The sequence below is a fragment of the Aulostomus chinensis genome, chromosome 4 (assembly GCF_037954235.1).
Source record: "Aulostomus chinensis isolate RoL2024-O1b breed Wild chromosome 4, RoL_Achi_v1.0, whole genome shotgun sequence".
NCBI lineage: Eukaryota > Metazoa > Chordata > Actinopteri > Syngnathiformes > Aulostomidae > Aulostomus > Aulostomus chinensis.
This window is the reverse complement of record NC_141323.1, coordinates 824,336-838,729: the sequence shown is the minus strand read 5'-3', so window position 1 is coordinate 838,729 and position 14,394 is coordinate 824,336. Positions and strand designations below refer to the sequence as shown.

General features: G+C 39.1%; 1 protein-coding gene across 3 annotated transcripts in view; it reads left to right on the top strand.

Moving 5' to 3' along the window:
• Positions 1 to 790: 790 nt before the first annotated feature.
• The window catches only part of nap1l1 (nucleosome assembly protein 1-like 1), a 28,885-nt gene continuing 15,281 nt past the window's right edge, over positions 791 to 14,394 (top strand). For 2 of the 3 annotated variants that reach the window (XM_086200954.1, XM_086200952.1), the window contains exons 1-7: positions 791 to 921; positions 5,208 to 5,246; positions 5,699 to 5,787; positions 10,185 to 10,287; positions 10,383 to 10,524; positions 13,685 to 13,777; positions 14,117 to 14,245. In XM_086200954.1, the coding sequence (XP_086057080.1) occupies positions 5,230 to 5,246; positions 5,699 to 5,787; positions 10,185 to 10,287; positions 10,383 to 10,524; positions 13,685 to 13,777; positions 14,117 to 14,245 (573 nt within the window). In that variant the 5' untranslated portion in view covers positions 791 to 921; positions 5,208 to 5,229. The remainder of the gene's footprint in view (positions 922 to 5,207; positions 5,247 to 5,698; positions 5,788 to 10,184; positions 10,288 to 10,382; positions 10,525 to 13,684; positions 13,778 to 14,116; positions 14,246 to 14,394) is intronic. The other variant, XM_086200953.1, reaches the window with a different exon arrangement.

Sequence of the window (14,394 nt, the reverse complement as noted above, 5' to 3'; positions counted from 1 at the left end):
TATTATATTTATTATTATAAATTACATAAATCTACCACTTTAAAATGTCAATTTGTAATCCTTTGAGATCAAAACTTAGAAAAATAAAATTTAAACAGTTATTGGTTCAATAATTCTATAGTGTCTGCTATTGGCAAGGGAGGATTTATAGGAAAATTTACTTGAAACAAAGCACTGATTCCTGCAACATTGAATACAGAATGAAAAATAAACCCTGGATGAGCTTTCAAAGTTTTTGAAGCCTGGGGATCATTTGGTAGGTGGACAAATACAAATTTCACAAACTGTCTGAAATGTTCATGATAATTTTTGTTTAGTTGTGTTCCAAGACTACTCACATTTTCCAATGTAAAGGAAATAAGGACAATGGTTACCTCCTATAACATGATAATGATCTCGTACTCCGGTTTGTGTAGTGGTGGTGGTGGTGGTGATGATGATGATGATGATGATGATGACAATGTGATGGTGATGATGGTGATGATGATAATAATTGTGCTAGCCATTTTTGCATCTTTTGCAGCTTCTCTTGCATTATGAGTGACTACGGGGAAGGGAAATGCTGATGAAAAAGCATGACGAGTAGAGGAAGGGTGGGAAGGATAAAATGGAAGTAAGTAAGACTAAGGTGGTGAAGAGCAGCTTCACGCAGAGTAGGTAAAGATAATGGTCACGATAATATTTAATGCCCTGCTGGCCGGATCTACTCTTGCCCAGAAGGAGGTTTTCTCTGCCGCCCCTCCCATTACCAGCGTTACCCCGGTGATTGCCGGTTTACGTGATGACGTCGGATGTATATGAGCGCAGGCGGCGGGATCTCTCTCCCTTTTACCGCCATCGGAGCGGAGTCTTTTTCTTCCCTGGGACTGCTACGCTACGCAGCGCCGCCTAACCAACTCAATCTCCGGCCAGAGAGCGAAGGTGAGAGACGAGACTCGGTGGCGGCTTCAGCGCCAACGCCCTACACTTCTGCATCGTGTTGGAAGTAGACCGTGGATTCTGTCACTGAAATAAACAGCGACAGAGGAAGACGGCGGTGCTTTGCTAATGCTAGTGAAGTCAGACATTGGCAGCAGCCATTGAGACGGCTCCTCCATGATGTGTGTTCCACGCGATTTAAAAAAATTCACTGCTATTATCCCGTATCCACATCTGCGATGTCGAAGACTATTATACCGTTAGAAACAGAACACGTCGGACAATTACTGCATTGTAGACATTTTTTTGATATTTGCTGACACGTGTCTTGTATCTTGTATTTTGGAGTTGACCTTATTTTTGGAGGATGATGTCTAGGGTGGGGAACTGTGTGGAACCCCGGACTTAAGGGATACGAAACACGTTTTTTTTTTAATAGATCATATGAAATATTTATAGGAGAGATGCTGGATGAAACACGGAACCGGAGGGTTGTGAACACTTCCGAACTGGCCCCATAATATCTGGCATACATGGTGGGGAAGCTGTTCCTCCCACTTGCTCAGTCCAAGTGGTGCGCATCAAGCTAGCAGCGTTTGTGCTAGCATAACTAGCAAGACACACCAAGATAATGCAGGCAGGCCAGCTAAAGTTAGCCTGTTAACTAGCAGTGGGAGGCTTGCTTGTGAAGGAAACCAGTTGACCTTTGTCATTTGACAGCTACCGTTTCAACAGGTTGGCTAGCTTACTTGTTCATGATGAAGACGAACATGTGGTTTCAGTGAGCAGGCGGGTATCCAGGGCTTTTTGTCCGTCATTGATGGTTTGCTAGACATGGCATGCAACACGTGGTCGCTGGGCAGGATTAGGAGAAGAAGCCTGTAACAGAAAAAGCTTTGATCGGTCAGCTGGACTATTTCTGATTAATTTATTATAAAGGTTTAATAATGCATGTTATACTCTTTTATACATTATTTCTAGTTGTTAACCCTATGTATTATCTTTGCATTTAGTATTGTCTGATGCAATGGCTATCAGTTAAACAGATAAGATGTTCATTGGCAACACTCTAGTTGGTATGAAATATTGCTTACAAATTTTACAACGATCATTCCATGAACACACATGCTTTCAAAACTCCTCCTTAGTTACTTGTATGGGATATGCTGGAGTCCTGTTTTCCTCATTGCCCGATCTTTATGCAACTATTTCTGCCCTTTTATAAAGCAACTTGAAACCCTGTCATTGCATTTTGCTGAGTATTTTTGAAAATGTGTCTTAAGCTGCCTAAAAGCTTTTCAAAGTACTTTTCCATCAATAATTTGGTGTCCTAGAGCATGCAAGATGTTAGGGGAAGGGTGTCAAATTCCTCCCTTTATTCTGGGGGCCTATCAGGCATATCTGCATTGAAATGTTCATGCTTGGAAATTTATTCATTTAGGCCACTGTTTATTGGAGAATGGAAGTGACTGTATCAGCCCATTAAAAGTGACCGGAATTGACAGAAATGGAATGTGCTTGAGAAATATTTCCCTTTGACCATTCAGTTTTATTCTGTCCTGTAGATTGAGAACTGTAAGCATGTCTGACAGCCACTTCACACTCTAGATGAGTGGATGGCAGCAAACCACCTGAGAGCAGTTTGCTAATTCCAACCACCAAACAAGTCAAAAGCACAGGAGTCTAATGACTGCTATTGCTAAATTTGATGGTTGAATATAGGTCAAGAGGCATGTAGAGTTCATAGCCAGCAAGGTTTTTTTGTATGTTTATTTTGTGCTCTCAGGTGTGCAGGTTTTGTGTTTAGTAAGTGAATATTCATCTAAAGATATAACTTTTGTTGTACTGTTGAGTCCTCAGTGGCATGCTGTTAACTTGGTGTAACTGAATTTAGGAATACACTTGGTTTTCAATCATCAGAGTCAATGGAAATTACACTCCTCTGCTCTGGTACCATAATTTAAAAAGAATTCTAGCATTGCAAATGTTTACATTTTCAAAACTGTCCAAAACACATCACAACAAGGCCTTGTGATTGAGTCACGGCCACTCCCCCTACCCCTTTAACAATTGTAAAGTTGGACACCAGAGTTCCATTTTGGGTTATGATCATATTCCTTAGAGTTTGTGAGTACTGGCTGTCTTGAAGTGTCCCTTATGTATCCCCATTGAAGGGGTTGAGGCGTGGCCTCAGTTTTATATCAAAGGTTTGATATAATATATTTCATGAAAGAAAGAAGTAGTGTTTCTAAATTTCAAACTGAAAACGATGGTCCAAATCTTCCTACAAAATACCTTAATTTGGCAAGTGATTAGATTGTGGAGAATGAATATAATTTATATATAATAGGCTCACGAATAGCTTTTGGCAACAAAAAAAACACACTTTGCCATTGGAGATTAAGATTATGCACAAAATCAAATATAATATTTAAAGGAAATCAATAAGGAGAGACTCATTTCTGCTCTGCTCAGCTAAAAGGGATCAATTACATTGAAGTGTAATTTTTGACTGGAGCACCTAGGGGGGAAAATAAAGGCCCATTGAGATTTATCCCTCATATCAATCCGTCAGGTTTGTTTGCTTAGTTTTTCAATTCAAACCAAGTTATTGTTAGACCCCTGATGGCACAATTGGTCATGTTTCCAAAATACTGGAATATATGATTAATTGTGTAACAAATCCAAAATTCAAGGGAGAACTCTGTCAGGTTTATAAGCATTGTGATCGCAGCTGGTAGGCTTCCGTATTCAGGTGAAGCATAATTATGATTGTTTCAGTATTTTTCAAGGCACTGTTTATACAATCTTGATGAGTGGAGCTCCAACTAACCGAAGCAGCTATTTGGGCTTATGTAAAAAATGTATTGATTTGATCTTTTATTTTGTTAATACTGTCAGTTAAGAGTTCTGCGCTCACTGACGCATTCATCAGTATGTTTGTAATGGGATAAGTATACTTTTCTGGTTAAATAGCCTCAAATCAGTCTCAGTATATATGATTCTGTGCTGGTGTAATTAAATGTGAGTGAAGACAAAAATGTAAAGCTTTTTAAAAATAAACTTTGGAAGGACAGCAAACTTGATAAGACCCGTCTTTCATTCCCCTTCCAAAACATGACCAATTTAAAGAAGCAGGCAAAAGTAAAGCAGCTGAAGCTAAATCTTGAGAGAGCAGATCCAGGTTACTGCTGCTTTCGGAGGTATCAGAAAAGCATCTTGGAGACGGACATTTGGGGTTTATTTGACCTGATGAAATCTTTTTTTTTTATCATATGGGACAAAATTTAATGTATATAAAGATATGAGGTGTATTCATTTATCTGGTGCACAAATTTCCTAATTTCCTTTTCATATATATATATATATATATATATATATATATATATATATATATATATATATATATACACACACACACAAAGTAATAGACACCCAAATCAAGCCCGTATTACCGTAAAACATTCAAATGATAGTGATAGACACAAGTGGAAGGGTTGATCGACAGGATTCACAGCAACAATTTGTGTTTAGTCACTGCACTATTTGAGCATCATACTTGCATGTGTTGCTTGTAATGAATATAAAATGTTTGAGTTAAATAATTGGATTTAAAAACGTCCTCTGCAGCAGTGACGACCTTTGGATGCTTAATTTTAATAATGGAGATGTTGTTTTTGGGACGCAAGTCAAAGCAACAGACCTCCATGCACTGGGGGAAGCCAGCCAGGCAGTCAGCCAGAGACAAACTGGGAAACATTCGGTTTATAAAAAGTTAAAGAACATTTTTGGTGTACAAACTGTAGTGTATCTAGTGTCAATGCACGTTTTTTTTTTTTTTTTTTTTAAATAAAATACAATCAAACTCAAAATATAGGAGGGGGGTCAAAAGAAATTTCAAACCAATTTTGTAGTTTAAAAACAATTTATTAAAAAGCAATGAAAATAAATCTTACCAATATGTCTCCACTTTTTGTTAGAAATGTCAGTTTTTAAGAAAACCCCTTATTCAAGTGTTAAGAAAAGAATAAATTAACTTAAAATGAAAATTTGTTTGATGACAGAGCCATTTCTTTCCTTTCTGTGCATTTTTTTTTTTCATCACCATTGCACAAAATACCCTGGGGATCTTAAAAGATAAGTTAAAATGTTCATAAAATCTAGATAGTTTTAATTTGTCGTCAGGTATTTCAGAACGCTCTTTGACCCAGATCTACTGATAAAAATGTTAGTTAAATTATCCGTCTCTATTTCTTATTAAAGTTGTTTATTTTCTCTCCCTTTTTTAGCATCACTTGAGACTCAGCTAAGATGGCAGACATCGACAAGTAAGTGTCTCCCGCAATAGTTAGAATGCTATCAAGCATTTGGCCTTTGTGCTACGTAGGTTTGTCGTTTTTGATGGCTGTTGACAGTTAAACCTGCTTTGACACTGTGGGGTGTGTACTGTACAGCACACTAACCCTCCAGGAGCTTGCAGTTGTTACTAAGGCCAGTGCTGTCTGAGAGGCCACACCTGAGCTCAGGTTGCATTGTCACAGTTTGACACGCCAGACACACGGGCCAGTTTCACCAGTGCATAAAGATTTTTAAATAAAAAGTGAACTATTTGGTAGGGAGCTGAAGCAACTTGCAGGGTGGCCAAAAGACCTGGTAGCTGCAGACCAGAATGTCAGTAGTCTGGCCAAGTTCGGTAGTGTACAGCGATAAACAGACTAAAGTGTTTGTGTTTTGGCTGACCTTCCTTTCTTCCATCCACCCACTCTGTCTCCCCGAACAGCAAAGACCAAGCTGAGATGGACCCGGCAGATATGGAGGATGTGGAGGAAGTTGAGGAGGAGGAGACGGGGGAAGATGAAAACAGCAAAGGTTAGCCTCTCAGCAATTATAACTACAGCATAGGTTTTGGTGTAGTCTCTGGCAATGTGACTCTATTGATTAAAATATATAGAAACATTATTGCAGTTGCAGAATTACAACTCTCTGCCTCCGCTCACTATTCAAATTGAGAGTTATTTGCGCAACATGATTTTGAATTGCAAAAGCTGGAGGGCACTAATCTGTTTTATTTTGGGATCCTGATGCAATTTATGCATCCTTTTGATGTTCAATAAATAAATCGGACAGTTTCTCGCGTTAGGTTAGGTAGTCCTTGCTCATTGTGGATAGAAATAGACGGCAGTGTGGAATTGTATATTTATAGCAGCTGTGAAGGCTTTTTAAAAGCCAGACTTGATAGAAAGCTCTTTCCGGCTGCCTACGACTGAGCTGTCATAACGTCCACACTCTTAGGAAAACCATACATGACGTCTGGAAAATTATTCATACATGAGTAATACAGTTAAATCTGGTGAACGTTGGCATGCACTGCAAACTCATTAAAGCCATTCATAAAGCCCACATCAGACACTAACATTGAGACTGCAGTAACAAACTCAGAAGGACCCACATATCACAGCTTATAGGATTTGTTGAAGTTAAAATTAAACTAGAGTTGAAACCACAGTGTAAAATTAGACTCATTGAGGATGTTACTCACTGTCAACAACACTGTCTGTGTAGTTGCATCTCAAAGTAATGCACTCACACGAATATTAAAGATGGGTGTGTGTCACAAAAGGCATTTTGTTCAACAATTTTTCTTGAAATGATATTAAATTAAACCTGAATACATTTTCCATTGCCTTTCATAATCCGTCATCCATGGTTGGATATCATTTGAAATGTATCAACTGTAATTCTGCTTATTGATTCCTTATTAATATCCCATTTCAAAATGGTAAAAGGAGTTCTAGATTAGAGGTGCCCAAATTTTTTCCTGTAGAGGACCTACACTCAAACTAAGTAATGGCAAAAAGGAAATGCGTGGGGTGACCATATCTGAAATCAAATGTGAGACAGTGGTTTGTGGGACATGTTACTAACACCCAAATAATAATCTCAAATATTGTCTGTCCAGTTCACAGAATAAACAAAATATCTCAACTTGTAACATCTCTATGCCTTGCACTCTGGTAGATTCAGTAATACTCAATGAATTATACAAATAAAATATATGTCATGAATGCAACTTCCCCAAATCCTGCCCTAAAAACCAAAAGCACAAATGGAGTTTAAGTTTCACAGTTTTCCCTATTTTATGTCATTTGGCTGACTATTACTCTTTTAAAAGTACAGTAATTCTTCTCAACTCATAATCTTCAACTGTAAAATAAAACAGAGCAGGTTGCTGATGTGAGAGTCAAGTCCCAACAGGTAACAGATGTGAAAACGTGACCTGCCACACTGTATGGCAGCAACCAGCTAAACAATTTTATATGGACTCAATGAAGTCAACTGTGTGTTGCTAGGGGGGGCCGCACTGTGTCTCAGCAAAAATTTCTTCAAAGACTGGAAAGTCTCTCTTTTTTTTTGGCCTAAGTTTTCTTGTGAGTTGCACACTACCTGTGTCATCTTGTTTCCAGGTCTTTGTAGTAGCTAAATCTCCTATTTTGAATTTAATTTCAATTTTACAACCGTATTCCACCAAAACCTGTTGGCTGTAACATGATAGGTCAGTCTGTTAGCCCATTCCTACCCCCACCTGTGGAAAAAAAAGATAAAAAAGAATCCTGGAAGCCTGTTGTAGCACTTTGCTCCATGTGAATTAACCTGGCAAAAGCTTCACCAATTAGTTTTGTCAAATGGGAGCATAACGAATCGTTTAGTGGGAGACCAAACCCTAATATTTATCTGCTCTGTGATTCTTATAACCAATGAGAACAAAGGTTGGGTGATGTGTTAAAATTGTCCAATCAGCCATCAGCTGATGATTACAAATATATTCACTCATTTATGTGTCAGTACATGCAGGGGGCAGGGTGATTCCCTCCCACTCACCATTTTCTGCAGATGCAATCATGTAGGTATGTATTTATCCAATACCCAACTCTGTTGAGAATAGCATGTTGAGGTTAGCTATCCTCTAGATGTGCAAGTTGACAGGAATGAGGGAAAAAAACATCCTCTTCACTGAGCTGAGTTGAAGCTGCTAGTTATGATGGAGTTTGCATACTCAAATCCTTGAGTCTTAATCAATATTATTTAGATTATGTTAGCTAGGGTTGAGCAAGTACACTATTTGTATCTGTTCAACCACCAAAATTATCTGTAAGGGTATCCATACGGAAGTGGGTGTGATTTAACATGGACGTGTTTGTTATTTGATGAATTGGTTTCAAGAAATTAATCTGGATTGAGCAGTAGTTGCTAAATTCATCATTTGACTCTGTGTGTGATTTGATTCCATGACATGATTGGCAGACTGGATGGGGAGAGGGTGGGGGTTTAGCTGTTCCATATCAGAAAAGCTAAATTGCTCACCGCTGCTGCTTCTGACTAGCTCAGACGGCAACCTCATCCCTTACACCAGCTGAATGTCCAACATATGTCACCGTGTGGGGTTTGAACGGCAATTTTTTTTCAAGATTAACATAACAAGGCCTGTCCTTAATACCTTCTTTGGGGCTTCAAAGCTGTGAACAAACAAATCTTCACCCAAATCAATGTCGTAGATCGTATAAGCTGAGCAAACATAAGATGATTTATGTTGCCTTTATAGAAAAGAAAAAAAACACACCCCTATCGAACACTGATTTGAGCATTGACTGCTATGGTATTGAATGAAGCTTTGAAGCCATGAAGCATTTGGGTCAGCCCTAACACCAACTTAAGCAAAGTTAGTCTGCTAACTTAACTGTGGTAGCTGAGCTAAAAAAAACAATATCCACTTTAGCTCAAGATGCACACTAATGGTTACCTGCAGAAAAGATGCACACTGCTGATGTAACCAGGTGTCTTGGGTTTGCCCAACTGAGTAGATTTAATAAGATGATGATAAGGGGGACATGGTCTGATTACATTTCATGCATTGGCTGCCAATTTTATTCCCTTCTCCCACAAGTGAAAAGCAGAGTAAAACTCCTGCCTTAAGGCAGCTCCAAGGGGGACACAACTCCACAAATACAGAAGGCTTTTAAATCATGATGATACAATGGTAGAGGGTTCACTGGCAATGACAGTCAGCCATCGGTGATGGATGACAGCATCGACCATGGGCCTAACCCTAAAATGTAGTGTGCCATGACTTGCATCAGCTCTCATATCCTGCCAAAGGATCTGCCCAGCACACTCCTTATTTATCAGAAATGTAAAAAAAAAAAAATCACTGTCAGGCAATTCAGAAGTAGTTTTTAGCCAAAATTTTACTCTGTTCCCCCTCTACGCAGTGTACAGAAAGTTGAATGCAACTGTGCCTCAGGTGCCGGCTTAAAGTCATTTTCCATCTGAAGTCCGTCTTCAGGTGTCAAATGGAAAAGGTCACTGAAGAAAGTTTTTCTCAGTTAAGTGAGATCAAAGGCTACAGTTTGCTTGTTTTTGTTGGAATATCACCACCTCAAAAAGACTCGTGTCTCATGGGTGTCTTACCCCACAAATATATCAAACAAAGTAAGTACGAAGTATTACAGCATCCAGCAAGAAGGTTTTTTGTATTTGTTCAAACAGGCATAGTGTTGGACTTGATGCAGGATATTGGACTGCTGATATGAGCTAGTTTGTAACAAAATGCCCACAGAGAAAAGCGACCTCCAATCTCTTTCATCTTCTCACCCTCCTACAGTGATCCGACTGAGCTTTGATGGGTGCAAGCAATGTTTCGGACACTAGGATTATGCCATCCCTCAGGCGTCTGCTTGAACAAAGGGAGCACTGTTTTGACTGTCCCATCTTGTTATGACATTTATAATATAAACACTAGTTATCAGAATTATTTGATCGGAGGTGGTCATTGAGGGTTAGGGTTAGGGAAATGGAAGTTTAGGGCTCCTTGCTTGAGTTGCCCATATGTGATTTGGGATAATAAGTTGAAGATGGGTGAATAGAATTTTGATCGTTTACCTTTTTTATGATATACAGAAGGCAAACCATCTCGTTTTAATGGCAGGAAGATGAGGATGAATTAATGCTCGCATTCTTGATCCACCTTTCTTTTATGCTCCGAATAACCGAGCAATGCTGAGATGGACAGTATAGCTTCTAAAACTCTTCAGATTTTGTGGGTAAAATCAAGTAACTGTATAACCACTAAAAAGGATATCCCCTGCAATGGGTTTCTCCAGTACTAAAGATCAGTTTGGCCCACTCAGGTCAGTTCTCATCAAATAACCCCTTCATAGTAAACTGACTTGTCTGTCTTTATATTTCACTCAGACTGTGTGTGTTCACAGCTCGCCAGTTGACTGTACAGATGATGCAGAATCCACAGATCCTGGCTGCGCTGCAGGAGAGGCTTGACGGTCTGAATGGATCACCGTCAGGATACATAGAGAGGTGAGAGATGATACTTGGTGATGTTGGGAAAAGTATTCACAACAAGTGTAACCAGCATTGTCACATCTTGTCTTTTGATGTCTGTCATCCTACAGTTTACCAAAGGTGGTGAAGAGACGTGTAAACGCCCTCAAGAACCTGCAGGTGAAATGTGCCCACATAGAGGCAAAGTTCTATGAAGAAGTTCATGAACTGGAGAGAAAGTATGCAGCCCTCTATCAGCCCCTTTTCGACAAAGTACGTCATTTATACATGTTCTTTATTTGAATGCTGAAGTTTTATACCTGCATCTGTGCTTTTTTTCCCCTTCTGTACAGTGACACGCTTAATGGTTGCACATTTCCTTTAGATAAACTGGACGTTTTTTTTTCTCTCCAATTCATTTGCACGTGTTTTAAGTTGCTCAGTGAATTTGATTTTCAGTAAACAGGGTGGAGACTAACTGGCAATTATGTTGTGTTAAGTGGTTTCTGGGGTGGGTCGATCCACTCTATTTTCAGATCGACTCTCGTGTTCAATGGAGATAACAGATTTACGATCCAGTCACTCGAAGGGTGGAAGAAGTTATGTCACTGACAGGCAACAAACATGACGGACAGAGAAGTTGAGTTCGTGGCAAAGAAAGATGCCACGATGCAAATAACAAAGGCATGATGCAAATGAAAAAGCTGAAATAGAAGTGATTAAGTCAATAATTGGTCCGACTTGCCGTGGACCATTATTACCAAAAAATGAAGATGATGAAATGTTGCTTTAAAAAAAAAAAATGCTGCTAGTGACTGTACTCTTTATGTGCTAGATTTATATAGTCTGCCATTTAGAGTTAGGTTTGATACAAGGCTAATTATGCTCACACTCACATAGCCACATTGATGCTGGGGACTTACCATCCCTCAGAGGTTGCTAACATGTGATGACTCCTCTTAAATTAGTAAATACCTTTTAACAGGTGATCCAGTCATCTTTGGGAAAAACACAATTTTGATCTGTCCATTTATTAGCTGAAAAATGATCTGATTGTCAATCGGAACAAGCAGCATAGTGTTTGCTGATTGAACCCGAGTCATCTGAATTGCACAGTGGTTAAAACGATTGCACACCAAAAGTGAAAATGGCATCAGGTTATATATTACTAATACTTCATATCTTAACTTACCATATTTAAACTATTTCAATATCCTGCAAAAATGTCCTGATTATTGATGTGATAATGAGGCAGTATTTCATAATTAATGTTTAAAGCTGACCGTTCTCTTTTGCACTCAAACTCATGACTCAGCAGGATTACAGAATTTTTCAGTATAGCAGATTGCCTGGTTAAAACTTGAGCAGCCTTGTTCTGAGATTTGAGTTATTTACATACATCAGCTGTCAACCCTCATGGTGCCAAGGTCAAATGTTAAAGTGTTAAAATTAAATGTTCTGTTAAAGGTTTATATTTTGCTTGTAAACACACCCTGGATGGGGTTTGTTTACAGCCCCTTAACCATATCCTGTGATACAGTAAGTTATCTCATCATTGATTTCCTTTGCTGGGGAATATGTGTCCAGGCAGCTGGTATGTGAATGAATGAATGAATGCTCGCTAAGTTCAGCAGCAATTCTGATGCCTGTTGTGTTTGGAAATTTGCGCCTATTGATAATGGGCACATCCTCTCCATCGTGAAACCGTTGACCTAGGCTGTTTCCTCATATTATATCCAGTAACACTGAGCACACACACCTTCATTAAGAATAAAATCTACATGTTTGTAACAATTTATGTGTGATTTAGCAGATAAGATCACTGTCTCCACCCAAACCCCTACCACTGCCACCAAAATTTTACTCTGAACTCTGTTAAAAACTTGACAGCCCTGTACAACATATACGTCACCATGACCAAACGTGATATTTAAGGGTCAGAAAAACATAGTCGTGCATGTGAATTGGCTGAAATGCGTGTGTCACATGGCAAATGTGTGAGACTTGAAAACCTTGAATTATGATCAATGCTGACAGGCACACAGCTTAACATCAGCCACTTAATCAACTGATGTGTTGTAACAGATGTTATTTTTATGTTATTTATTGTTGGATTGTTGTTGTTGTTTTATTGTTTGTAACATTTTTATGCTCATTATTTTGCCATTTTCCCCCATGGTATCAAAAATGGTATCAAGTATCAAATTTTTTCCTTGGTATTGGTATCCAATCTTGAAATTCTAGTATTGTGACAACCCTCGTCTTGACCTGAAGACAGCCACTGGCTATAAATAGCTTAGCTCTGGTATCCACATCAAAATTACTCTGTAGTCATCACGTGTTATACAGTAACATATTATATAGTCCGTGTTCTCTTGTCACGTCATGGTAACATTAAGTGATGTTTGCTCCTCAGTACATGCTTAGAGTGCTGCTGATGTGATCTGGTTTAGTGGGGTAGTAACCACTAATTGTTCAGCACAAAATAAAATTAAAACTAATTAAAAACTTAATAGCACTACGTAAGCCTGTTCAATTAATTGATTTTAAATCATAATCGCGATTATGAAGTTAGGACAATGTTAAAAACGTAAAACTCGTAAAATCGATCACTTTAACTAGGATAATTACGATAGAGCCCCCGTTCATGTGTCTGGGCTGCGCTGGGTTGCCGCAGTGACGTCTGCCTCTGTCCTCCCATTGCGCGCTTCCTACACATTGTAACCAAACATGTCAGCGTTTTATTTAGTCGCCAAAAAGAAGAGGAAGTCCGTTTTGTTGAGGTGGTTCGAAAGTAGTTCAAAGTACTCCATGTTGTAAAATCTGTCTTAAGTCAGTGGCAGTTAAAAGCAGCACGACTAATTTATTTCAACACCTCCAGAAAAAACATTCGTTGGAATGGCAGCAGTGTGTTGCAGAGCGGACAGCACAAGGGATCGGGGATGCGGCTACACCACTACCAACTCCAAAGCAAGTTACTCTGCCAGCTTCATTTTCACGTGGGATCCCATATGATAAGACTGAAAGGAGGTGGAAAAATATTACAGATGCCGTTGTGTTTCACATCACAACAGACATGGTCTCAATGTACACAGTAGAAACGGCTGGCTTCAAATGTTTGCTTCATGCGCTGGACCCCCGCTTTCAATAAAAAAACAGCTTATTTGAAGTCATTTCTTTGCCTTTTGTCATTTCACAAAATAATCGTAATCAAAAATCGGATTTTGAGAGAAGAAAATCTGGATTTTATTTTGGGGAAAAATCGAACAGCCCTAGCATTACGTAGTTAAAATTAACTAAATTTCTGGGCTGCATTACAAAACTTCTGAGAGCAGTGGCTCACTTGGCTTGATTTTAGGCTGGTTCTTAAAGGAGAGATTTATCTCAAGATCTGAGATACTAACATTTGTTTCTTCTCTCCTGTCCTTTGCAGAGAAGTGACATCGTGAAAGCAGTTTATGAGCCCACAGATGAGGAATGTGAATGGAAGGCAGATGAAGAGGAAGAGCTGACAGTAAGTAAGCAGGTACAGGTGACGTATACACCTGCATGCTTCAGTCTCACTACTTGTATGCTTTATTTCTTTCATGCATGTAGTTTGCCTCGCACAAAAATTAACTTCTTTCCCAAATAGCATCACTGCATGCAGCTGATAGAACTTCACTCCTTGTTTTCAGTTGTCCCCTGAATCCCTCCACCCCCAAAATTAGATGGAGCTAATATTACTGCTTCCTCCCACCATTTATTTCCTTATTCATGGGATTGTGTTTTCTTGTATGAGTGATAAGAAACCTCTGTATTTCAATGTGTAAACATAAGAACTTGAGCAAGCTTTATTTTGAAGAGGAAAATATCTGTCAAACAGGATGAGATGAAAGAGAAGGCAAAGTTGGAAGAAGAAAAGAAGGATGAGGAGAAGGAGGACCCCAAAGGCATCCCTGAGTTCTGGTTAACGGTTTTCAAAAATGTGGACCTGCTCAGTGACATGCTGCAGGTATGCTCAACCAGTAGACTGCCTCAGAGGCAACAGGAAATGGCTCACAGTCGAGCTGATCCTAGCAATAAAAAAGCAGCCTTTGCTGCCACCTGTTGGTATAGACATTCAGAGATGGTGAATGTTTGTAAAGGTTTCCAAAAAGTACA